The sequence below is a fragment of the Oryza sativa genome, chromosome 2 (assembly GCF_034140825.1).
Source record: "Oryza sativa Japonica Group chromosome 2, ASM3414082v1".
NCBI lineage: Eukaryota > Viridiplantae > Streptophyta > Magnoliopsida > Poales > Poaceae > Oryza > Oryza sativa.
The window spans coordinates 889,300-912,749 of record NC_089036.1 but is presented as its reverse complement, the minus strand read 5'-3'; the positions used below and the strand labels follow the sequence as shown (position 1 = coordinate 912,749).

The window sequence follows — 23,450 nt, the reverse complement described above, 5'->3', positions numbered from 1 at the left end:
CGCAAACCGAATGAAACCCGATAAAAACCAATGACTTTCGGTCAAGCCCATAATAAAATAATTGGCTAAAAAAAACTCAGTTTTTACAAACCTATCCCCAGCAACTTCACGAAAACCAAGTGATTTTCGCAAAAAACCAATCGTTATTGCAAACCATGATTGCATCAGAAATAGGCGTTTTGCAAAAGTCCCCCTGAATCAGTTAACTGTGTTGCTTTCAACCGTAATTTTAGTATGCAAAATTTGTCTCATGTTCGAATGTTCTCAACAGATTAGTCCAGATAGACAGACACTATATGGAACGAATTGCAATTCTCCCATTTTAAGGACATGAATTGCAGTGATACAACATATGAAATCAGAAACTATTTGAGTTTGTTCCTCTACGCTTTCCAGGTCTTCGCCTGCTTTGCTTTGTGAGATAAAGATGGCACCAGAATGCTTTGGTGTTATAGTTCGTCGTCGATCTCGATGGTAGCACTGGAAACAGAGGGAAAGGATTGTTAGTGAACTAGAGGTCTGCAAAGAAAATTCTGCGAGTACAGCAATCTCTTATTTCATGATGACAAAATGTTCGATTCATATTCATAGCACATACCTTGTAGACTGACAGTGTTTGCTAATATCTTCACAAAGTGCTCTGCTGACATTTCCTGATTCTGCGGAGCTCGTTTTTATCCACTCAGAAAGCTGCAACCAAAAAAAGCTCTAGATGAGGCCCTATTTTTAACTAAATTATGATAGATCTGTATAGTTCATAACAAAACACAGCTGTCAAGAAACGGGAAAATTCAGACGATATTTGCTAGTATAAAAAAAGTAATGTATAAATGTCATCCAAGAGAAGCAGCCTACCTCATCCTCAGTTTCCTCCAGTAACCTGCACCATGAGTGAACTTTGTCAGTTCATCCCCTCAGTACACAACAGTCTAAATTAGAAACCAAAAGAAGTAAAGGTGTAAAAGGTTATTTTTAGACAAGCAATAACTTCTCACTTTCAAAGCATATAGATTATTAAGAGTTTATTCATCCTGGATAAATCAGGTCAACAATAAAAAAAACATTAGCCAGTAAGGAAAAAAAATATTAGTAACCAGAAAAGGCCTATGTGGACAGATATGTACTCATTTTTTTTATGAAATTATGTTTGTGTACGATGCACCTAAAAATAAATAATCTAATTTAAGTTCAACATAATGAAATTTATTTGTGAGAATAGAGGCCCTTTTATCTATGGAAAATGACACCTGCCAGAAACTACACCGTTCCAAAGTGTTTGCAACAAGAAGTGCTATTAAAAAATTGTAATAAGAGGTCAGATATGCAATAAAACAACTTTTAAATCCAAAAAACAAATAAAAAATCAAGAAGGGTTAGGGAGGAAATAGATATTGTTTGTCATACCTTCCACAGAATGAGGATAAATTTTTGGAGTGTGCTCGTGCTGCGGCCTTCTTTTCTACAAAAGAACAATGAAGTGAGTAGTCCACAGTTAGTATTTGGAAATACTGTTTTATTACTTTCACTGAGACAAATGCAATACAGAAACACAGGTAGCTAGCAATTTTGGATACTATTTCAGTGATTCTATTGTGATAAGTTCATTGCAAAAACCACAGCACCTGTTGTTTGCTTCTCATTTAGCATAAATATATTCCATTGAGTTCATTTCCACGTATGGGATGAATACCGTCTCAATAATGTATGCAAAACTTGTTTGTATATTGTATTATCATGGTGAGCATATTAACAATGCTCAAAATAACAAAGCAGGCTATAGTCTCCGGATGTACAGTCTAAATCAAGTGCTTGCACCATTGCCTGAGATGGTCGTGTAAGAGTGCTATTAAACAGGATAAGCGAATTAACATATTGAGTACAAGAATGTACAGATCAGGGCTCCAGATTTATTTTGCGGTTACGAGTGATAAAAATGTCCAAGATTACCAGTTTTAAAACTGTTCCAATCTGCTACTTTCACCCATCCTTTTTCTCCTGATTCCAACTGCATACAGCAAAATTTGTTAGATGGCTAAAATGCTTGGACAGATGCAGGCATCATATACAATAGCACCAGATCAACAAGTTCAGATACCTATATTACAACTTAATATAAAAAGTGAACTGAAAAGGTCAGTCTCAAAATTCAAAAATGCGGACATAGTATGCAGTAAAAAAAATGCTAAAACAATTGGATGGAATTTCTACCTTCTGCAGGGTATAATCTTGCATCTTATCACATAGGCCATCCAGAAGCTCAACAACTCGAAGCTCACTTACTCTGCACCACATAAACAGAGTTAAAGACATACCAATACAAAATATATGGTAAGTTTTGTACATCTATTAAGCAAGTATGTGTGAAACCAAATGAAACTTAAAATGACAAAGAGACTCTACATTTAGTGTTAAAGTAACAATGATCAATACAAATTTCTCCCCAAAAAACATGTATGCATATGTAAATATGGCAGATTATCATGAGCTTATGCCCATACTGCAATTGAAAAATAGAAGCAGATGTCTGAGCCCACGCACGGGGAGGTGGGCGTGCTCGATCTCGGTGATCTGCTGCGGCTGCTCCGTGGCGGCGGCCATGGTGTCGAGCTCGCCGTGGACGACGACGCGGTCACGCTCACGCGGCAGCACTGCAGTGGGAAGAGAGAGCAGATCGCGACGTGACAGCGTGAAGTGTGACGTGGATGGGAAAAGCTACCGTACTTTGTGGCTATTCATTGCTGCTCCACGTCGAACTCCAACTCGTTGACAAAAGTAGGCTCTGTCCTCTTAACTATTCGTACGGTTTAACTATTCGTCTTAATAATTTTTTTAAAAAAATATTAATTATTTTATTTGTGACTTACTTTATTAACCAAAGTATTTTAAGTACAACTTTTCATTTTTTTATATTTGAACAAATTTTTAATAAGATGAATGGTAAAAACAAAATATCAAAATCCCTTATATTAGAGGACGGAGGAAGTATTTTCTTTTCCCAATAAATACTAAGAAATACGCATTGGGTTTCACATCATTTATTTCCAATTAGGATGTGTTTAGTTCACGACAAAATTGAAAGTTTGATTGAAATTGGAACGATGAAACGGAAAAATTGGAAATTTGTATGTGTAGGAAAGCTTTGATGTGATGGAAAAGTTAAAAATTTAAAGAAAAAGTTAGGAACTAAACCAGGCCTTATTGTCTTAAAATTTGTTCTTTTTGCATGTCATCAAGTGACCCAAGAGGTAACGTGAGTTTTTCATGTGGTTCAAGATATAATTGGAATTTAAACGACACAACATTTAATTTATAGATTTGTTTTTTATTTATATATGTACACTTATAGGGTGTATTTAGTTCAAAGAATGTTAATTAGTTGGATTTTCAAGAATCATAAGTAATCCTAGAGTACTAGGATAGGTGACCTCCTAGAAAGTCCTTTGTTGCATCCCTCTTTTGAGAAACACTCAAGTAGTCTTCCGACTAGCTCCACAAGGTGGTGGAATAGACGACCTGGGTTCGAAGCCTCACCCCTTCTAATTATTTGATATTAGGTCCTTCCCTAATATTCGCGTTTTTTTAATCCTAGTTGGGTAGAATCGCCGGGAGTGTTAATTAGGGATATAGGATCGGATCCTGGGATAACCCAAATTCCGGAAAATGTGGCACTAAAATCACCCAGATTATCGGGAGTGTTAATAAGGGATATAGGATCCGATCCTGGGATAACCCAAATTCCGGAAAATGTGGCACTAAAATCACCTAGATTATTGGAACCCTGTATTTCAAAGAGTCCCTAAGAACATCACTAGGAGATTATGTATAATCTTCCCCCAAAGATTTCTTTTTTGGCTTATTGAAGTGAAAATAGGTAGCGAAAAAATTGATCTCTCCAAGAGAAAGCCTAAAATATCCCAAAACTAAAAGTGGGCACTTCTGTTAAACTAACACCAGATTTTCCCGTTTTCCTCCCTCTCACACGTGCTCCTGGCGCTCACATGCGCTCGTGACGCTCACCCTTGAGAAAAATCTCGTGCGAATGAGAGATAGGGGACGACAGACACGACGTCGCTCTCCCTCAAGTAAATAGAACAAAGGATGCGGCAAAGGGTTTCCAAACAATTAGGATTCAAATAGGTTGAAACATGAAATGATAACAATGTTGTAACACATAGGAATGTTGCCCCTGATGATTGAGCAGAGAAGGGATCATGCTGGTTAGCATACCTGTAATCAATGACCTTCCCTTCACGCTGACCTTTTGAATTTAAGCGGTTGCGCAAGTCCAAGTGATTTCTTGGTTTCTCCTGCATTAGAGAACTCTTGGAAGTTAATAATTTGCCAATAGTGACAATAACAAGGACAGTAGAAGAACCTATGCTATTATGTTTATGGGAACTGCTGTTTTACAGAAAGAAATATATTGAATCATTTTGAAACTTGCAGAGCTATTTTCCAATACACATAAACTCCAAATCAGCATTTTAAATTATGACAGAATAGTTAAATAAAAGCAGACAGAAAAAGAGTTCACTCACACTTGAAATTCCAATCTCTAGCTCTGCCTGCAAACAAGATCAACAGATACATCAGATCTCTACAATGCGCACTCCATATCAGTGAAACGATGCGCTTTGGAAATTCTACAATGTCCGAGGAAATGTTTGGAGATCTAGGACAGTACGCCTCGATCTCCTTCACAAGGAGTGGAAAATATGGAATGCTAATTTCTTCCCATCCTGGTATAAAACGATTTTAATACGAACTAAATTGCTTCAAGGTGCTCCAAAGGATGAGTGAATTGTGCGCGTATGAACTGACGAGAGGGGCAAAAAAAAAAAGAAAGAAAAGAATACGGGAACTGACGGCAACGGCCTTGCAGGCGGCGCACTTGTCGCCGATGGAGGAGGCGGAGGCGGCGGAGGCGAGGATGGCGGCGAGGAGTAGGAGCGCGGCGGATCTGTAGGTTGCTCGTCGCGTCTCCATCGTCTCCGTCCCCGGCCGCGATCTCTCTCCTCTCTCTCTTGAAGTCTTGTTCCCACTTCTTCGCTCGTTCGTCGCGGTGGTGTTTTTGCAGATGGGACCTTGAGCTCTCACGCATCTTTATACAGGTCCCTACTAATAGAAGCTTCTGGAGTTCTGAGAGTTATTGCCAATACTTATTACTAGATTCGAACTTCTAATTCCTCATTTTTGACGCATAAATTTCCCAAAATATTAAATAGTGCATTTTTGCGAATTTTTCGTTGTAAAAAGATCATATTAATCAATTTTTCAAGTTTTTAAAGCTAAAATACTTAACGAGCATAACCTTACCATATTTACCATATTAGCTTACCAGTTAAAGTCAAAATTCGAATTTTAAAACTTTATTTTCAAGGTAATTTTAGGGGATTTTTTTATGATAGTTCTATTTTCCAGCATTCACTTTTATTAATGAACTATTCTTATTGCTTTGTTTATTTTCCTACGGCTTATCGTGTTTGAGAACATCACAAAGGAAAAAAAATGTTGTCTTGATAAAAAATAAAAATAATCATAATCATATTTTAGCATGAAAAAGAATAATCTCCAGAGTGGCCGAAACAATTTTTTGTAAGGATAATTTCCATTCATATTGCTTTTTAGGGAGGGGGAGAAAGTACAATTGGATGAACACGAATTTCCATTTAAAATGTGAAGTTGCTTCATGCTTCAAAGAAGCAGAGTCCAACACATATATAATCATCGAAAAAGAAAGGAAAATCCTCTCAAAACTCTAATGCCTGTTACTCACACAGTAACATGTTACAATCACAAAATGTACAATTGCAGCACAGGCAATTTGCATCCTTGTCGCCTGGGCTCTGCAATTTCAGACAACCATTTTTTTCTTCTGTTCCTGTCTGCACTCGCCGCCAATCAGATCAGCACCCAGACAAGGCAGCAGCAGGGCCTCAACCTCAAGTTCGCCATGCTGACGATTTCTCCTGATCAACATTCTCTTCCCACCAAGTAGCATTCTGCATTATTACAGGTTAACTCTTTAGATGGTAAAACAATGCTAGCTCTTGACGAAATGCAGATTTGCAAAAGGTACTTTGGAGGTGCAACCATAATAGAGCTTAAAGTTTTATTTTGAGACAGGCTGCTAGCCTGCTACGATAATGAAGTTTAAACTTTCATATTGAATTTGGAGTTTGCACATGAGGTGGCAGGGATAGAAGTACATCGAACGAATCATTTGAAATCAGCATGATGATATGAAGCTGATTATGCTAATCATTTTTGCATTTTACAATTAAAGTGAGACAAAGATGCAAACCTTGTATCCTCTTCTGAGAAATTCTAGTGAGCTTCCTTGTTCTTCTTGCAAACCAAGAACTCTTAACAGTTCTTCCTTAGCCTGAATGAAAAACACGGAACATCATACACCACAACTCCAAAATGACATAACTAATTCATGCAAGCAAAATTTTGTATGACCTGTCCCAAAGTGAACCGAGCTGCACTCTCTGCAACACATGCATAAGAACCATCGGCTTGCTTAAGCATGACCTGCCAGGGCCCTGAACACAAAAATAATTTACTCAAATCAGTACCTAATAGGGATGATGAGAAGGATGATGTCGATTGCCAACCCAGAATCGCACCTCTCATATGTTAGTATTTAGTTTGGTTCTGTTACAAAAATATCATGATGGATTGAAAGGCACAAATTTATGATCTTTTTGAAGCGGACATATACTGCCAAACAAAATTTTGTACTGCTGGTGATACTTTCTACTAAAGTATTACCTGGGTATTGACGGAATACAGCACCACTGTAGTTCACGATATATGGAGTGACTGCAATTGTCTACAAAGTATAGGGAGAAATACTAATCATAGATGGTTCAGATACACAAAAGGAATGGTTAAGTTTGTAAAAGTAAAACAAATGGATACCTTAGAGTAGTCACGCTGCCTGATATAAAATACTGGGGTAAACTGAGAAAGAAATCTGTAATGCAAATCTTTTGGTGGGAATCCCAGAAGCCCCAAGTCAGAGCTGGAGGATAAAGATCATAAGTTATCCTAAGGCGATCAATAGAGTTTAGAAGGAACAAGCCATCAGGTGGGATATAAGACACATACCGCAAGGTATCTAGTTCAAGATTAAAGAGAAGGGCTGGGACAGATGAGGCAAATTGTTCCTGAACAATAGCAAAGTGATGGGTAATGAATCAAACAAATGCACAAACTAACACAACTGCTAAACAAACAATTAATGCATTATTCCTCAAAACCTTGTGTTGCATGCTATTTCCTTACGTTACGTGTGACAAACTACAAAGAATATTCTACATTTTCCACCATCGAAGGTTGAAAATTTTCATTCTTGTTCCAGGGAAAAAGAACTACAATATACAAGTGAATGGAAAATGAAAGAGAAACTCTGTAGGTTGTGGTGTTGATTCAAAATTCCTTGCATTTTCTTAGATATCAGGCACTTGATATACTCCCTCCATCCCATAATATAAGGCATGGTCAAACTTGGTGCAGTCTTCAAAAGTAATCTTTGACTTAAAATTTCTCATATATTATAAGGTTTATTGCAACAAAATTATAATCATCTTAAAGTAAATTTAAATGTCAATCCAATGATATTAATTTTAACAAATAAAATTTAATTTATATTATAATAATTGTTGGTCAAATGTTTTTAAAGTTGAATCTTGGAATGTGTGCACGCCTTATATTATGGGATAGAGATAGTAGAATAGTAAATCGTGTGGCAATCATATAAGGCTTATTTGCAGCTGTGCATGCCTTCCTCAACTTTCTTTCTTCAGTTTCTATTCATAGTGATATCCATCAAGCTCAGAACATGATCGTTTATTAACAGTAGAATAATAAATACCTAACTGGCCAAATGATGGCCAAAACACAACAATGCAAACCAAGCATTCCAAAAAGTACATTTGCATACATGTTGGCAAGAAACAAAGCATCATTTTAGACATACCACATACTTCTCTATAGTTGAAAGGTCACGTGTGCTGCAATTGATGAAGATATATAGCGATGGTGGTTCATCAGATTTCCATCGATCTGTACCCACAGTAGCCAGGTAGTTATGATTTTCTTTTCCAAGGATGCTTATAAGAAATCTGTCTCATATTGATAATGTTCAACTTTTACTGATGGTTGTTACTTGAAATATCTGCTGAAAATCTGACACAATAATATACCACCGAATAATTATCCATAATGCTTATATATGAATAATTACCCACTGATCAACCATGTCCTTCCACTCTATTTTAAAATTTTGAACTGTGCCAAGTAGCAACTTAAAGACTTTGCCATTTGTACGAAAAGAGATACTTGTACATTTTTAGGAAATTTACAAAGATGTTTTTACCAAATCAATTTTATTTATCATGTATCACAGGCTAATGGTTCTCCAAGGTATCTCCTCTATAGAGAAGGCTTGAACATTGAAGTGAGGTCAGACATAAGAAAATTCTGATAAAATGCTAGCGATAAAGGATTCATCTAGCTTGGACGTGACAGCCTCTTGGAGTCATATAAATATAAATTCTGTTTTCTTAATAGTTTAATGTAGTACTCCTACCATACTAGACAAAGCTATTGGTCAATTCACCTTCAACATCGTCAGCAAAGTCAAAATCCAGGGTATCTCTCATTGATCTGAAGAAGGTATTAACAGGTCCGGTAGATACCTCATCCAGGGAACTGATAGTTGCAGTCTCAATCTACAAGAGGTGGAAAAAGAAAACAGAGAAATGTAACCAAATAAGCTCCTACCGTCATGAGGGGAAAAAACAATTTTTTGCATCCTCTTAAGATATTTTGTTTCATGAGGCATTATTTACCGAGTCTAGAGCAGTCCCGAACAACTGGGATGCCCTGCGCTTTTCTGGTAGGTCAGGAAACACCTGGAATCAACTAGAAGATAATTTATGAGAAAAGATTTGCATATGCCCACAAATGCCAGAATGATTCTGGAGCAGGACAAGGCATGAAACTTGAACTTACAATACAAGATCTAGTCCCCTTGAGTTCCTTAAGTTTTCTGGCAACAGCAAGAGCAAGCTGGATGTTGGCGTCGATGAACTCGTCCGAGGAACCCTTGAAAACGAAGCAAAGCAGGGTAGGATGGTTAGAAACAAGCGTTCATCACACGTATGTGGCAACAAAAGCTAAACCCTTTTTAACTTGAAGCCAAGGAAAAAGAGAGATTCTGCTTTGAAACAACATTATACAGAGGTAGCAGCAGCATTCAAACTGAAACTAGAGCAGTCTATATAATATACATCAAGATTAGTCTTTGCATTGTTACAGAATTCACTCATAACAAAGCAAGAAACTAGAACAATGAGTGTGAGTTATGAGACGAGCTTGAGATAGAAATGCAAAGTATACCTTGTAAGAAGAGATGTTGCTCGGCAGAGGCCTTTTCACAAGCACCACCACCAAAAAAAAAAATGAGACAAGGAGGATGAGATAATGCAAGCATTATTAATAACCAACTAAGTAAAAGATTAGGCGAGATGGTGGCGCGAATCTATGGAGGAAAGGGAATGAATAGGTCGCGGGCGTACGGGAACTCGATCTCGAGGCGGGTCTTGCCCTCGTCCATGGCGCAGGCGAGGGAGCGGGCGGCGTCGGAGACGAGCACGTCGTAGGACCGCGGCTTGTACACCGACACCCCCGCCCTAAGCGCCTCCACGTCCCCGGCCTCGGCGCGCGGCGAGCACCGTGCCGCCCCACCACGCCGCCGCGGGAACGCCCCGAGCCGCGGGGCCACGACCGGCGGCGACTGGCCGCACAGGCGACTGCGCGCCGCGGGAGCGGGAGCGGGAGCGCGCGGGCGGAGGCCGGAGAGCGGCGCGGGTGTCGCCATGGCCACGCCGCCGACGACGACGAGTGGTGGAGAGGAGGAGACGAAGTGACGAGCAGCGCCACTGCAATCCACGCGGGCGCCTCGAGGCCACCACCTGCCTCACTGCCACGTGGAGCCCGCACCACCGCACCGGATAAATCCACCAAAAATAAATTAAAAAAAAGAGAGAAGTGAGGTGGAGGTGCGGGGAATCGAACCCCGTGCCTCTCGCATGCGAAGCGAGCGCTCTACCATATGAGCTACACCCCCGATGCTGATCTCCTCGGGAATCGAGCCCCTTCATATCCCCGCCGTCGCCGGGGAAGACGACACGCCCGCCGTCCTTGTCGCCGACCACTCGCCGCCGCCGTCGAGTAGTAAACGGATGGACGGTCCAGATCACCCCGAAAGGAACACGCTCGTGCAGATCGAGCCGGCCCAATGCGTTAATGGGCCTAGCCTGTTAGCGAATCGGATCGTGAGTCCAGCCCGTTAAGAGGCGCCTCTCGCCGCCTTGGTTTCTTTTCCCCTCCCGAGTCCAGACTCCGCCCGCAGCCGCATCGCCAACGCCATAGCCGCCGAGGTTGAGGTGAGCCACCGAGAGGGGAGAGAGAGCGCGCCGAGATGTCCGGCGAGGAGGAGGAGAACGCGGCGGAGCTCAAGATCGGGGAAGGTGAGTCCGTCCGAATCGGAATCGAGTAGAGGTATCGGTTTGATTTGATTTGATACCTAGGGTTTGATGGGTTGCAGAGTTCTTGAAGGCCAAGTGCCTGATGAACTGCGAGGTGGCGATAATCCTGGAGCACAAGTACGAGCAGATCCAGCACATGTCGGACGGGGACCCGTCGTCGCAGGTGTCGCAGGTGTTCGAGAAATCGCTGCAGTACGTGAAGCGGTTCAGCCGGTACAAGAACCCGGACGCGGTGAGGCAGGTGAGGGAGACGCTGAGCCGCTACGGCCTCGCCGAGTTCGAGCTCTGCACCCTCGGCAACCTCTGCCCCGACACCAGCGACGAGGCCTCCGCCCTCGTCCCCTCCCTCCGCTCCGGCGGCAGGTTCGTCGGCGACCCCGGCAGCGAGAAGATCGACAAGATGCTCAACGACCTCTCCCTTATCAAGAAGTTCGAGTAGTAGGACTGTAGCTTATCAGATTTGCTGGTGAACTGTCTAATTAATATCTGTGTTATCTTCTTGAGAGAAGGTGAATCATAATTAGGGCTCATTTGATTTGAATGCTCGTTGAGGTTTGTTCGATATCAAATCGATCCAAAGTTCTGCTGTGTATCAGTGTATCACCTTCAGGAGGAATGTAGTGAGATCATGAAAACCGAGATTAAGTCAATATCTATCTAGTGACTTTTGAAAAGAAAAAGGAGGTGAATTGGAGTACTGATTCATATAATCACTCCTTTTATCTTATGTTTGTCTTTCTGTTATGTATGATCTCTGGGAGTGATGTTTCCATTTTACTATCAGTTATTCATGTGTGATTTTAAAAAAAGGATTTTACCAGTATGTTATTGATTGAAACCGTTGCACAGGATGAAGAAAAAATTGTCCAGGAAACAACCCAGCCAGATTTTCTTTGTTCTGTTTGGTTTAAAAAGAGGTTACCTTACCACGTATTTGCAACAATTGAATGGTGTACTAATTTTTGTGTAGTTTTATTGACATGTGAAGACCAAACATGATTCCACTGTAATCGCTACGAGTAAAAAGGACTAAAGGGGTAAGAATTTCCGTAAAAACTTTGTTCTTCTATCTCACATCAGTGATGAACATCGGCACACATATACTCTGTACTGCACTGGTGATCCGGGAATCCGAATTGAGCCTCAACACCTCCTCAGCATGGTGGAGCTGCTTGTAGCTCACTGTGACAGATTGACATCCAAGTACAAGATAACAAGCACACAGCACAGAAAAAGGCAAGAAGCTTGCATCTTATATACTGCTCCATAGTTACTTACAAGTGACTCGTCTTCTTCTGACTTATATCTACTGAAACCAATCAAAAGACAATATTCTACAAGATCACGGTAAAAACAGATGATGGCGCTTCAAGTCTTGCGAGACATAGTGAGGAGAGCTTTTTGCTTGCTTCAGTTGCTTGAGCTTAGCTACGCTACTACGAGCACCAGTTCCAGCAGCCAATGGAGGACGGCATCCTGCCGGTTCTCCTGATGTGGTCTGCCTGCTCCGCCGTCTTTGCAGCCGCACGGCTCCGTTTCAGCTCCGCCGCGGCCCGCTTCTCGTCGGCAGTGTGTCTCGCCGATGCGAGCTGGCTCATCAGCTTGTCCTGCGCACGGGCTCGCATCCTTTCCACGTCGACCTGGAGAAACAGAAGCCATGGAAACATCCATTAGCCACGGGCAGTGTAGTTTCCCAAATTGATCGTACAAGAACAATTGTACTTGTACAGAGATGGACAAGTAAAGCAAATCGGATTGTTCACTCTTAACAAAGTATGATGCATCTGAATGGAAGAATTGATACTTGAAACGTCCCACTGGTGCAGGTTGTTTCAAAAAAAAAAAGAAGAATTGATACTTAAATTGCTATGCAATATCCAAATTGATGGAAGTTTATGGTAAAACACCAAGCATCATGCCGATGTGACAGGAAAAATTGATCAAGTGATGCTAGGTATAATCCCAAGCTATGTTTTAGTCTGAGACGAAGGCATTGTTCTACTACTCTTCTCTTAAGGCAATATAATATCTTAATAAACAGTACAGCCTCACAACCGTAACCATATGATACTTATTGGCTGTGTGTGGAACAAATCTGTGATAAGCAGATTGAAACATAATTGTAAGAGGGAAGGACAGTGAATTCAGATAACACTGTAAAAGGTGATCAGCTACTAAACTCCCAACAGCAGTAATATATTTAGCTTCCTATGTCAATGGCATGATGTGCATTCTTAACAGTACCAAAAGTCCACAAGATCATCAGCCAACAGCCATAAGCCCATAATCAGAAGAACAAATCCCATATTATTTAATGTGCATGTAAACATGGAAATAAAGTCAAAATAGAATCAAAAACATCTCAGTTAAGATGATACTACAATGCATTATTACAATGCTTCTATTGGATGACAGAAAGCTTACCTCAATTTTTCTCATTTCAGCTTCGATTTTTGCTCTCTGATGATCTTCCCATGCTTGGATCTTAATCTCTTCTCGTTTAAATCTGGAATGCAATAGAGTGACTCACCGATCAATGGGACAATTTAGCAAAAACATACAAAGACAATCCTTTTTTTTTGCAACAAGAGAAATAGAGTTTAGTGAAGAACCTTGCTAAATATTTAGCCTTCTCTGCCTCCTCCCACGCTGCTGCACGAATTTCTGTTACCTTCTGTGTAGATTGGTCCATGGGCACTCCTTTAAGCGAAAGTGATGCATCTTTTTCCTCTTCCTTGTTGCTTGCCCATGCAGCAATGTTGGTTTTACCAAGCTGAGTGCCGAGGAGCATTATCTCCCTCCTAGTCTTCATTTGCAATTCTTGTTCACTTAATTCCACGTTGCTACATTCACCATGGCCAATAACAGCACCGATTGCATTGGGGCCTATTGTTTTTCGTGGAGTAGTTGGGCGAGAACAATCTGGACTCGTTGCTCTCACCGGTGTTCCTGTTCGGGATGGCTCCTGGCTCGCAATAGGGGTCATTTCTGTACCCATGTCTCTCATTGACACTGATCGGACTGTTGGTGGGGGAGGTATGCATGTTGTCGCGCTCTGAAGCGTGGCAGATGAATCATGGCGACTAAAAGTAACTGCCCAAAGCCACAAATTCAAAATTTTAGCCATATATGATTTTGTTCATTTTCTAATTAGAAAAGGCAAAATTTGTGCCATTTCTTTGAAGGAACATTAGAAAATGATGCAAATATTACTGTTCACTTTTAAAAATAAGGATAAATACTTTACACGCAGGACGTATTAACAGAGTGGATCATGGAAAACTGATGAAACCGTGTTACATAAAGTTTTGGAAAAGGAAATCTTGCCTGCATTAGTGGTTCTCCTGTTGACTATCAGCTATCTAAAGGAACAAACATGCAAACTGTATAAATTCATCTATGCAACTGTTGTAACTAAACTGTTGAAAGGGAAATAAAGCTCTGCACATTGTCAAATGCAGAGTATTGCCATTGTGAATGAGACAGCGGTGATGGTGAGTTAGTGATTCATAATGTGCGGAGCCCTCCATGGCATAATGCTCCACTCAACTAATGGCAACAGAAGATCAATCAGACTCTTAGTGGAAGGATTAATAACACTATATATTGTACCACAAACTACTTTATGGAAAGTAGAAAAACCGAAGAACCTGAGGCATGATGACATAAAGACTGCAGCACTCCTTACCAGCTGAATCAGCTACTGTAATTTCTTCAGCAAGTGCAGACTTTGCACAAGTCTCAACTTCTGGATATGGATCAGGTGGGGCCCAATTCACCGCTTTTTGCCACCCAATTTCCCTTTTCTCTTGGCTTGGATCAACCCTCTTAGTATCTATCTCCTCTGTGGCCTCCAACACAACCTTCGTAGCCGGCAGCCTCCCGCCACCAAAGCTAGTTTTTTCCATCTTCCTCTGTGGCACTCCACCAGCCCTACCAGGACGGTTTGTTGTCGGGCTGGCGATCCATTTCTGGGCATCGTCCCACTTTGATGGTGCAGGCTTTGAGAATGGAGGAACGATTGCCGCCGTCACAGACCGAGCAGAGGCCCCTCGCTCCTTATGGAACTCAAAGTTTGAAGCCACACTCTCAGAGTCACAGGAGTCCTCCTCAGGCACCCTTACTCGTGAACCCATGGAGTGGGTGTCACGCGATCGGTGCCCACTCCCTGTCTCCAACGAGGATGAAGATTCTGAGATGGTGCTCACCACATCTACATCCTTGTATTCTTCGCACATGCTACCTCCTCCTACATCAAAGAAAATAAATCAGTCACAGTTTGAGGACACTGAAATCATCTGAAGATTCAAAGCAATCATGGTCTGTCACTTTCAGTTCAGCTGCCCACTAAAAACAATACCATCGCACTTTCTACCTGAAATTATTCAATGCGAAGGTACAAGACTTAGAAGGAGGTTGGACTTCGGTGCCCTTCAAATTCCCCCATGATGACAAAAGACAAAAAGGAAAACATTTCAATGTCTATAGAACCACAATTCACCAACCATTGCCAGCAAGCCAAATACAGATATATCTCCCTTTTTCTCATGTCATTAACCCACTTGAACAGAAGAGGATTGGTCATCTCCATATTAGAGCAGCTGGTCCAAATCGTGCAATGCAGGCGACCAAACCCTCCCAAGATTGAAGCATTACCAACGAAGCCACCAGAACCCCAAAATGCAAAAGTCAGAATGGTTGGGCAGCGGGGGGGCAAGAGTACTCACTGCGCGCATCGGAGTCGGCGTCGGATCTGACAGAGGACTTGGGCACCGCGCCGTACTCGTCGTCCACCTCCCCGGCGTCCCCCTCCTCCTCCTCCTCCTGCCCCTTCCGCCGCTTCTCCACCCCCAGCAACATCGCGCGCAGCCGCTTCGGCGAGAACCCACCGCCCTAAATCCAAAAGAACAGCACAGCAGCCGACCACGCATTACTCCAAACAGGTACCGAGCAGTGGCAACACGCCCCGCCCGGAGAGGCAAAAATGGGGGCAGCGGCGGCGCCGGCGGAGGGTGGCCACTCACGTACCTGGGTGGGGAACGGCTTCTCGATGCGCTCGTACTCCATGGCGGCGGCGGCGGCGGCGGGCTCGCCGGAGGCGGGTGGAGATCTGCGGCTGCTGCGTGGCGTGGGAGCGCGAGGAAGAGAGAGAGAGGGAGAGAGGTGGAGAGTGATGAGACGAGCAGTTAAAAGCTAAGCTAAGCTCGGGAGTGTGTGCGCTTTGACTGCACTTTGACGGACACCAAATTACCCCTTTACCCCCTCCATTTACAAACAATTACGTTCTATGCCACTGATATCTGTGTCACCGACATGTAGGTCCACCCATCGGAAAACTGGACAAAATGGTAAATCCGCGGGAGGATGATGTGGGATTACCTCACCGGCAACGGCACTTTCTCTCTCTCTTTTTTTTCTCACCCTCGAGTACCCCATTGGTCCTTGCGCCGAGTCACGTATGTTAAAAATCACATTCTCACCCATCTCAGTTCTACCCCACGCCACTGTACACCCCGGCCCCCCTCACTCAGGGCCCACATGTCGGTGGGGTGTGGGTAGACCTCCATGCCAGGTTGTACCGGTGGGTCCCACCTCCCCTGCCGCGATCCGAGGGGTGCGTATGAATAGTGCCACGTTGGACTAACAGTCGCTGCAGGTGGGGCCCACGTCCCAATCATGCCGTGTCCTTCTTCCTCCTCCTCCCGACTCCCGAGCCCCCCAGCATGTGAGTGGGGTGGGCTCAGAAAGGGCATGGCGTCGATGACAGGTGGGCCCGGTGCTCGGGTCCGGCATGAGCATGGGTAAATGGTAATTACTGTTGGGGAGTGCACGTCGGCTCGGGATTCTGTGATTAATTAGAGCAGAGCAAACTGTTTGCACATTAATTAAGAGCAGAATGAGTGTTGTTTTGTTCTTGCTCATGTGGACCATGGATCATCAAAGCCTGGGGGCAGCGGCAGCGGCGCCATGCCGCCATGGCAATGGATGAGGAATTGATGATGTTCAGACAAAACCTGATAGTGGAGTACTAGTGCACTACTCCCTAGTTCTCTAAATGTTTCACACCCTGACTTTTCTAAACATGTTTGGCCGTTTGACTTATTCTAAAAATTTTATGAAATATGTAAGGGCCTGTTCACTTTGATGTCATTTTCAACCTTACCAAATTTTGGTAAAGTTGCTAAAAAAGTAGCCACGTTTAGTTTGATGCCAAATTTTGATAACTATATAAGAAATCCTTCCAAAGTTTTGGCAAGTTGCCAAAATTTTAACAATGTCAAAATTTGCTAAGGTTTTTTTTGGCATCATAGTGAACAGGCCCTAAAACTATATATATATACATAAAAGTATATTTAACAATGAATCAAATGATAGGAAAAGAATTAATAATTACTTATATTTTTTTAACAAGACGAATAATTAAATATATTTAAAAAAGTTAATGGTGTCAAACATTCAAGGATGAAGGGAGTACTATACTACGTAGTGAAATTAAAGCATCAGAGTATAGTACTAAAATCTAGCAGATTAACAAGATAGGAATAGGAATACTCCTGTCGATTCCGATGTTAGTTTACTGCTAATCTCGCACGTGTTAATCCATATCTGCAATGCAGCCATCCAGGACAGAAACTTAACCGCAGTAATAACATGGATTCAGCTGCATGGCATCCACTGCCATGAAGATTCAGCGCCATGCCAATGTGCCGTCGAGAATCTTTTTAGTACACATCCAATGGATGTAAGCTAATTTAAAGTATTAAATATAGACTAATAAAAAAACTAATTTTATAAATGAGAGCTAATCTGCTAGACGAATTTTTTAAGCCTAATTAATTTATAATTATGAAAAGTTTATTGTAGCATCACATTGTCAAATCATGGCGTAATTAGACTCAAAAGTTTTGTCTTGCGAATTAGTCTAAGGTTATGAAATGGATTTTGTAATTTGTGTATGTTTAATACTCTAAATTAGTGTCCAAACATTCGATGTGACAGGGATTTGGAATAAGTCCCTCTTTCCCAAACAAGCCAGTCAAAGTTCACTAAAAACTGAGAATCTCATTCGTCATGTCCATATTTTCTAATAAGTCAAAACAGTTTATTGGAGAATAAAAAATATTTTATACGTAAAACTTTTATATATTTGTTCATATCAACTTAAAAACTAATGCTAAAAAGAATTACATTGAAAATATATTAAGATCAACTCCAAAATTCAAATATTGATTTTTTTTTACTTTGGCTTATTGGGCCAACCAATAGTGCTCTAGATAGAACATCAGCACGGTATATCTACTTGCAAATTCAGTACAGACAAGGTAGCTAACTGACCATATCACCAACCCGAAACAAAACAGAGAAAATTACTCCTAGTCAGCAACAGATGGTGACATGATACGTGCATTCTTGTTTCATGTTGTTACTGCCAAATCAGCAGTAATCCCAGATCAGATCCTCGAAATGAAGAAGAAGTACATGGTTAAAAATTAGCAGTTCTGATTCACTCGAACGCTGCACAGCCCAACTTTGAGCTTGCAGTGCAGAACTGCAGATGCTATTATTCACACACACACACAAGTCACAAGTGTAAACTAACAACACACCACTCACTATACATGTATACTGTTACACTGTCAATTACTAGTAGTAATTACCATGTGTTTACTGTACCGTGCCTTTGCGACTGCACAATAATCTACTCTGTTTACTGCAAAACTTTCAGCAATGCAGAACACTGGAATCATCAGCTCGTCTTTTTTTTTTCTTTTTTTTTTGTTCATATACTAACGCCGTGCTGCTTCGTGTCAGTCGGCGGCGGCGGCGGCGATGGCGTCCAGCCACTCCACCAGCTGCTGCGCCGTCGGCCGTGACTTGGGGTTGTCGCTGACGCAGGCGCACGCGACGTCGAGCACCCTGCAGGCCTCGTCGCGGTGCCGCCTCTCGCCGACGCTGGCGTCGACCACCTCGTCGCCCCGCGCCTCCCGCCGCATGCGGAGCGCCCACGACGTCACGTCGCGGCCGCCGCCGGCGGGCCTCGCCATGTCGACGGGCCGCCGCCCGGTCACCAGCTCGAGCAGCACGACGCCGAGGCTGTAGACGTCGCCGCGGTAGGTGGCCACCGACGAGTGGCCGTACTCCGGCGGGATGTAGCCCAGCGTGCCGACGAGGTCGGTGGTGACGTGCGTGTCGTCGTGCGCGCGCACCAGCCGCGCGAGGCCGAAGTCGGCGAGGCGCGGCTCCAGGCGGGCGTCGAGGAGGATGTTGCTCGACTTGATGTCGCGGTGGAGGACGCGCGGCTCCGACGTCGCGTGCAGGTGCGCCAGCCCGCGCGCCGCGCCGCGCGCGATGCTCAGCCGCGCCGGCCATGGCAGCGCGCCGCCGCCCTCGACATCGGCGCGCTCGTGCAGCCAGTGGTCGAGGCTGCCGTTCTCCATGTAGGGGTAGATGAGGAGGCGGTCCTTGCCGACGCGGCAGTAGCCCTGCAGCGTGACGAGGTTGCGGTGGCGGACGCGGGAGAGGGTCTCCACCTCGGCGCGGAACTCGCGCTCCATCTGCCAGAAGTCGCCGGAGAGCCGCTTCACCGCCACCTCCCGCCCGTCGGCGAGAGTCGCGCGGTACACCATCCCGAACCCGCCGCACCCCACGATGCGGGTCTCGTCGAAGTTGCCCGTCGCCTTCAGCACGTCGTCCAGCGTCATCGTCCTCTCGCCGTCGTCGCCATTGCCATTGTCGTCGTCGTTGGCGAAGAGGAGCACCAGCGTTGACCTCGCCGCCGACTCGAGGCTGCCGCTCTCGTCGTCGGCCGCCACCCTGGCGTTGTCCTCCTGCCACCTCGACCACGCCCGCCACGTCGCGACCGCGGCCACCGCGAGCAGCAGCACCGTGCCGACGATTATCGCCGCCACGACGCCGGCATTGGCGCTCCGGTCCTTGCGCCCGCCGCCGCCGCCGCCGTCCACGGCCTGCGGCGCGCACCGCGCCGCGTGGATGCCGCAGAGCAAGGGGTTGCCGTCGAAGTCGGCGCGGGAGAACGTGGAGAACTGCCCGCCGACGGGGACCTCGCCGGAGAGGTTGTTGTACGCGACGTCGAAGTGGGAGAGGAAGCTGAGCCGCGCCAGCGACGGCGGGATGGCGCCGGAGAGCGCGTTGTGCGACACGTCGAGCGACTCGACGCTCGACATGCCCGACAGCTCCGGCGGGATCGGCCCCGACAGCGCGTTCCAGCTCAGGTCAACGACGTGCACCCTGGTCAACGCCCCGAGCGCCGCCGGGACGCCGCCGGTGAGGTTGTTCCGCGCCAGCACCAGCGACGGCGGGAACCGGCTCACCTGGTTGTACTGCCTCCCCCTCGCCGACGAGTTGGGGCGTATGAAGAAGGGGAAGTTCTGCACGTGCGCCTCGTCGCTGCCATCGCCGCCGGCCATGAGCGCCGGCATCCACGCCAGCTTGAGAGGTATCTCGCCGTGGAGGGAGTTGTTCGATACGTCGAGGTAGAAGAGGCGGTCGAGCTCGCCGAGCCATGGCGGGATCGGGCCGGCGAGGTGGTTCCACGACAGGTCGAGCACCTTGAGCTTGCTGAGGCCTGCGAGCCACGCCGGTATGGCGCCATGCAGCTCGCCGTTGGCGATGACGAGCACCTCGATGCCGGCGAACCCGGCGATGTCGGTCGGCATCGCCTCGCCGCCGTGGAAGTTCTTAGTGAGCACCAGGCTCGTCAGGTTGGGTAAACCCTGCAGAGTCCGCAGCGCCGACGAGACGTTGGAGAAGCTGTTCCCGGTGAGGGAGAGGAAGGACAGCGACGTGAACGCGGCGAACGTCGCCGGTATCTCGCCGGTGAGGTTGTTCCGGCCGAGGTTTAGCGCCGTCATGGCCCTGCACTCCGGGAGGCTCGCCGGGATTGGCCCCGTGAAGCGGTTGACGCCGAGGTCGAGGTACACGAGGCTCTGGAGGGCGCGGAAGTCGAGGCCGATGTCTCCGGCGAGCGAGTTGTTCCGCAGGTTGAGGATGCGGAGGCGGGAGCATCGCGACAGCGTGGCGGGGAGTACGCCGGTGAGCAGGTTGGACGGCGCCGAGAGCTCCTGGAGACCGGGGACCGCGTCGAACACATCGGGGAGGTCGCCGGTGAAGTTGTTGAAGGAGACGTCGAGGCGGACGAGGCTGCTGAGGTTGCGCAGGCTGGGCGGCAGGTGGCCGGAGAGCGAGTTGGTGTGGAGGCTGAGGACCTGCAGCGACGTCAGGCCGAACACGTCGTCGGGGAGAGCCCCGGCGATGGCGTTGCCGTCGAGCGAGAGCTCCACGAGCGACCGGCATTGCCCGAACCCCACGGGGAAATCGCCGGAGAAGCCGTTCATCGAGAGCCGTAGTGTCCGCAACCCCGGCGACGCGCCGCACAGGGCGGCGGCGTCGACGTGGCCGGCGAAGCTGTTCCCGGAGACGTCGTACGACGTGAGCCTGCCGGCGCCGGCGAGCACGGGGTGGCTGCCGTTGAACGCGTTGTACGAGACATTGAACTCGCGCATCGCCGGGAGGTCGACGACGGCCGCCGCCGCCACCGCCCCCTCCAGCGCGTTGACGCTGACGTCGAGCACCTGGAGCGCCCGCAGCCGGAGGAGCCCCGCCGGGAGCGCGCCACGGAGCGCGTTACTCGACAGGTTCAACACCCGGAGCGCGGCGAGGCCGGCGAGCGACTCGGCCACCACTCCCCGGAGCGTCGCGTTGGGCAGGACCACGCCGACGACCTCCCCCGCCTCGTCGCACGCCACGCCGCGCCACGCGCAGCAGTCGCCACCGTCCGATGTCGACGACGACGACGCGTTGCCGACCCCCGCCGGCCACCCGTCGACGCCGCCGTCGAGACCGGCCGAGAAGCCACGCAGCGCGGCGAGGTCGCCGGAGCTGCACCGCGACTGGGCGGCGCCGTTCTTGAGCACCAGCAGTAGCAACAGCACCAGTACAGCAACAGGTAAAGCTCCTCCTCTGCTTCCCATGGCTATAGCTACTGTTCACTTCTTCTTCTTCTTCCTGGAGCTAAGGATGGTCATGGGCATCCATCCATGGTGAATTGGTGTGAGAGAGAATTCACATCAGATGATCCGATCCAGCTTGAGCTTGCTAAGCTTCATGCTTGCACGAAGTGGAAGAGAGGAGGGAGAAGGTTGGTTAACTAACTGACTACTAGCATGTCTGGGGTTTGACTCTTTGGTTAAGTTTGATACTAGCTTCATGAGCTGTCCTAAACTCCTATTTCTCCAGGTTAATTGTTTTCAAAGCCTGTTTGCTTACTGACGTGTCTTTTCATTTTCTAGGTCATGTAACTCTATAGACCAAATGAACTAGGAAGAGGGACCAAACTATTTCTTTTTATATTTTAAGATGATGGAGTAAATCTAACTCTTTGTTTCATGTGAAATTGTTGCGTTCAGACGTAGTCTCTGTATCAGAGTACTCTCTCCATTTCCATAGTTCTTCAGGTTTTGGATATCTACATGGTTTCTAAAATATATCTTTAACTATGATTTTCTATTATAACACATAAAAAATAAGTAAAAATGTTTGATTTTGTTAAATTTCTTTTCGAGAATAATCTATACATCGTGTTTTAGTGTTTTTAAATTAAATAATTTAAAATTTGTTGATAGTCAAAGTTCTTATTGTCTTGATCTTAATCTTATTCAAAATATCAAGAATTATGAAACCAGGGATTAAGTTATTTTGTTAGTAAGTTTGGCTTATTTTCTTGGATCCATTAGGAAGCACAACAAGGATATACATTTTGTTTCATGTCATTTTCCTGCTAATGTTATAGTACATCATGATGGAGCTTAGTTTAGTGGGCAATAGAGATGGAGGAGAGGAGACCTTTTAGCAGGCGGTGATTTAGGGAATAAGTCAGCGGATGTGAGTGGATGACACTAGTGTCAGTAGCAGAGATTAATTAACAGCTATAATTAATCTGTGAAATGGATGGCCTCCATTTGGCGATTGCACTGGAGGGATTAGCACAGGTCAACATAAGATGATCAGATGGTAGTAAGTCGCCCAATCTCCCGTACGTTCCGGTGTCAAGAAGAAATCAATAAAGTTGTTAATTAGTAGCAAAACATACTAGTGGCAAGTTGTTTGTAACTTGTTCTTCGTGGCAATTTCTTCCTTTATTCAGCTGTTTTAGAATCAGTCTAGTCAAATGTTCTAGATAAAACAGGAATACATGTAGAATTACTGAATTTTTTATCGCTTAATCCGTCAGTGGAGTTACTCTGTACATTTCTTAGTGCTAGCAAAATACAGTGTGTTGCAACAGATTAAGTGAAATAACAAAAAAAAATCAGTTCGCCTTGCTAAAAAGGAATATTTGTCTCTGCTTGATTTAAACAGAGACGAGAGTTACACATTTCAGAGACGGTAATACGTAATAAGTAATAACTGAGAAGTGCAGATACAACAGATGAGGTTGGATTTCAATTCATTACTAACTTCTAGACAGGCAGATACACAGCGATTAATTCTAATACTAGTAGGCACTACTGTAAAATTTGTCTTAATAATGGTCGAAGGAATGGGAGTGGATCATGCCATGGGTAAGGGTAACCGGTGACAAACTCTATTTTTCAACAAAATAAAGAAGTTAACACATATTGATCAGTGATCGAACCTAGCTCGGAGTTATCAAACTCTTTCACTGTCAAAAGTAAACAGAGCATTATAACAGTGCTCTCCCTGTCATAACACTCTGTTCAAGTGAAGGAAAAAAGAAAAGACAAGTAGCATAAAAAACAGCAAAAATCTACTGGCAAATAATTCAAGTCTACGTCCTGTGCATTCCTAAGAAATCAGTTTTCTCTGTCTTTTGCAGAAAACAGCCGACACTGATGGCTTAAAGATTAC

The 23,450-nt window shown here is 45.2% G+C and overlaps 5 protein-coding genes and 1 non-coding gene across 6 annotated transcripts; 1 reads left to right on the top strand and 5 right to left on the bottom strand.

Moving 5' to 3' along the window:
* Positions 1–177: 177 nt before the first annotated feature.
* Positions 178–5,075, bottom strand: LOC4328086 (uncharacterized). Its single transcript, XM_015768035.3, has 9 exons — positions 4,867–5,075; positions 4,539–4,565; positions 4,228–4,307; positions 2,209–2,281; positions 1,948–2,005; positions 1,405–1,459; positions 856–880; positions 599–690; positions 178–480 (listed from the first exon to the last, which is right to left on the bottom strand). The coding sequence occupies exons 1-9, from the start codon at positions 4,984–4,986 to the stop codon at positions 450–452; spliced, it is 561 nt and encodes a 186-aa protein (XP_015623521.1). The 5' UTR covers positions 4,987–5,075; the 3' UTR covers positions 178–449.
* A 572-nt stretch (positions 5,076–5,647) lies between these two features.
* On the bottom strand, positions 5,648–9,999 carry LOC4328085 (protein LPA3). Its single transcript, XM_015771655.3, has 12 exons — positions 9,591–9,999; positions 9,412–9,442; positions 9,025–9,117; positions 8,862–8,924; positions 8,630–8,741; positions 7,988–8,073; positions 7,117–7,175; positions 6,928–7,030; positions 6,778–6,838; positions 6,466–6,548; positions 6,305–6,385; positions 5,648–6,002 (listed from the first exon to the last, which is right to left on the bottom strand). Exons 1-12 carry the CDS (start codon positions 9,890–9,892, stop codon positions 5,943–5,945), a joined length of 1,134 nt encoding a protein of 377 aa, XP_015627141.1. The 5' UTR covers positions 9,893–9,999; the 3' UTR covers positions 5,648–5,942.
* A 69-nt stretch (positions 10,000–10,068) lies between these two features.
* On the bottom strand, positions 10,069–10,141 carry TRNAA-CGC (transfer RNA alanine (anticodon CGC)). Its single transcript has one exon. It is a non-coding gene; the product is annotated as a tRNA-Ala (tRNA).
* Positions 10,142–10,405: 264 nt separating this feature from the next.
* Positions 10,406–11,289, top strand: LOC4328083 (DNA-directed RNA polymerase II subunit 4). The gene is made up of 2 exons (XM_015771656.2): positions 10,406–10,544; positions 10,622–11,289. Exons 1-2 carry the CDS (start codon positions 10,496–10,498, stop codon positions 10,999–11,001), a joined length of 429 nt encoding a protein of 142 aa, XP_015627142.1. The 5' UTR covers positions 10,406–10,495; the 3' UTR covers positions 11,002–11,289.
* A 502-nt stretch (positions 11,290–11,791) lies between these two features.
* Positions 11,792–15,757, bottom strand: LOC4328082 (uncharacterized). Its single transcript, XM_015771903.3, has 6 exons — positions 15,591–15,757; positions 15,290–15,455; positions 14,251–14,811; positions 13,175–13,655; positions 12,987–13,068; positions 11,792–12,202 (listed from the first exon to the last, which is right to left on the bottom strand). Exons 1-6 carry the CDS (start codon positions 15,627–15,629, stop codon positions 11,999–12,001), a joined length of 1,533 nt encoding a protein of 510 aa, XP_015627389.1. The 5' UTR covers positions 15,630–15,757; the 3' UTR covers positions 11,792–11,998.
* A 2,196-nt stretch (positions 15,758–17,953) lies between these two features.
* Positions 17,954–21,996, bottom strand: LOC4328081 (phytosulfokine receptor 1). The gene has a single exon (XM_015771902.3). It carries the CDS (start codon positions 21,551–21,553, stop codon positions 18,371–18,373), a length of 3,183 nt encoding a protein of 1,060 aa, XP_015627388.1. The 5' UTR covers positions 21,554–21,996; the 3' UTR covers positions 17,954–18,370.
* Positions 21,997–23,450: the final 1,454 nt, after the last annotated feature.

Coding starts and splice junctions, on each gene's coding strand:
- LOC4328086 (XM_015768035.3), bottom strand. CDS start 4,986: ATGGAGACGCGACGAGCAACCTACAGATCCGCCGCGCTCCTACTCCTC. Junction 4,308..4,538: donor TAGAGATTGGAATTTCAAGT/GTGAGTGAACTC, acceptor TCTCTAATGCAG/GAGAAACCAAGAAATCACTT. Junction 481..598: donor AAACACTGTCAGTCTACAAG/GTATGTGCTATG, acceptor CTCTGTTTCCAG/TGCTACCATCGAGATCGACG.
- LOC4328085 (XM_015771655.3), bottom strand. CDS start 9,892: ATGGCGACACCCGCGCCGCTCTCCGGCCTCCGCCCGCGCGCTCCCGCT. Junction 9,443..9,590: donor CGCCTCGAGATCGAGTTCCC/GTACGCCCGCGA, acceptor GCTTGTGAAAAG/GCCTCTGCCGAGCAACATCT. Junction 6,549..6,777: donor TGTATTCCGTCAATACCCAG/GTAATACTTTAG, acceptor TTTTGTGTTCAG/GGCCCTGGCAGGTCATGCTT.
- LOC4328083 (XM_015771656.2), top strand. CDS start 10,496: ATGTCCGGCGAGGAGGAGGAGAACGCGGCGGAGCTCAAGATCGGGGAA. Junction 10,545..10,621: donor GGAGCTCAAGATCGGGGAAG/GTGAGTCCGTCC, acceptor GATGGGTTGCAG/AGTTCTTGAAGGCCAAGTGC.
- LOC4328082 (XM_015771903.3), bottom strand. CDS start 15,629: ATGGAGTACGAGCGCATCGAGAAGCCGTTCCCCACCCAG. Junction 14,812..15,289: donor CGCCGACTCCGATGCGCGCA/GTGAGTACTCTT, acceptor TCTTTGATGTAG/GAGGAGGTAGCATGTGCGAA. Junction 13,069..13,174: donor AAGGCTAAATATTTAGCAAG/GTTCTTCACTAA, acceptor ATTGCATTCCAG/ATTTAAACGAGAAGAGATTA.
- LOC4328081 (XM_015771902.3), bottom strand. CDS start 21,553: ATGGGAAGCAGAGGAGGAGCTTTACCTGTTGCTGTACTGGTGCTGTTG.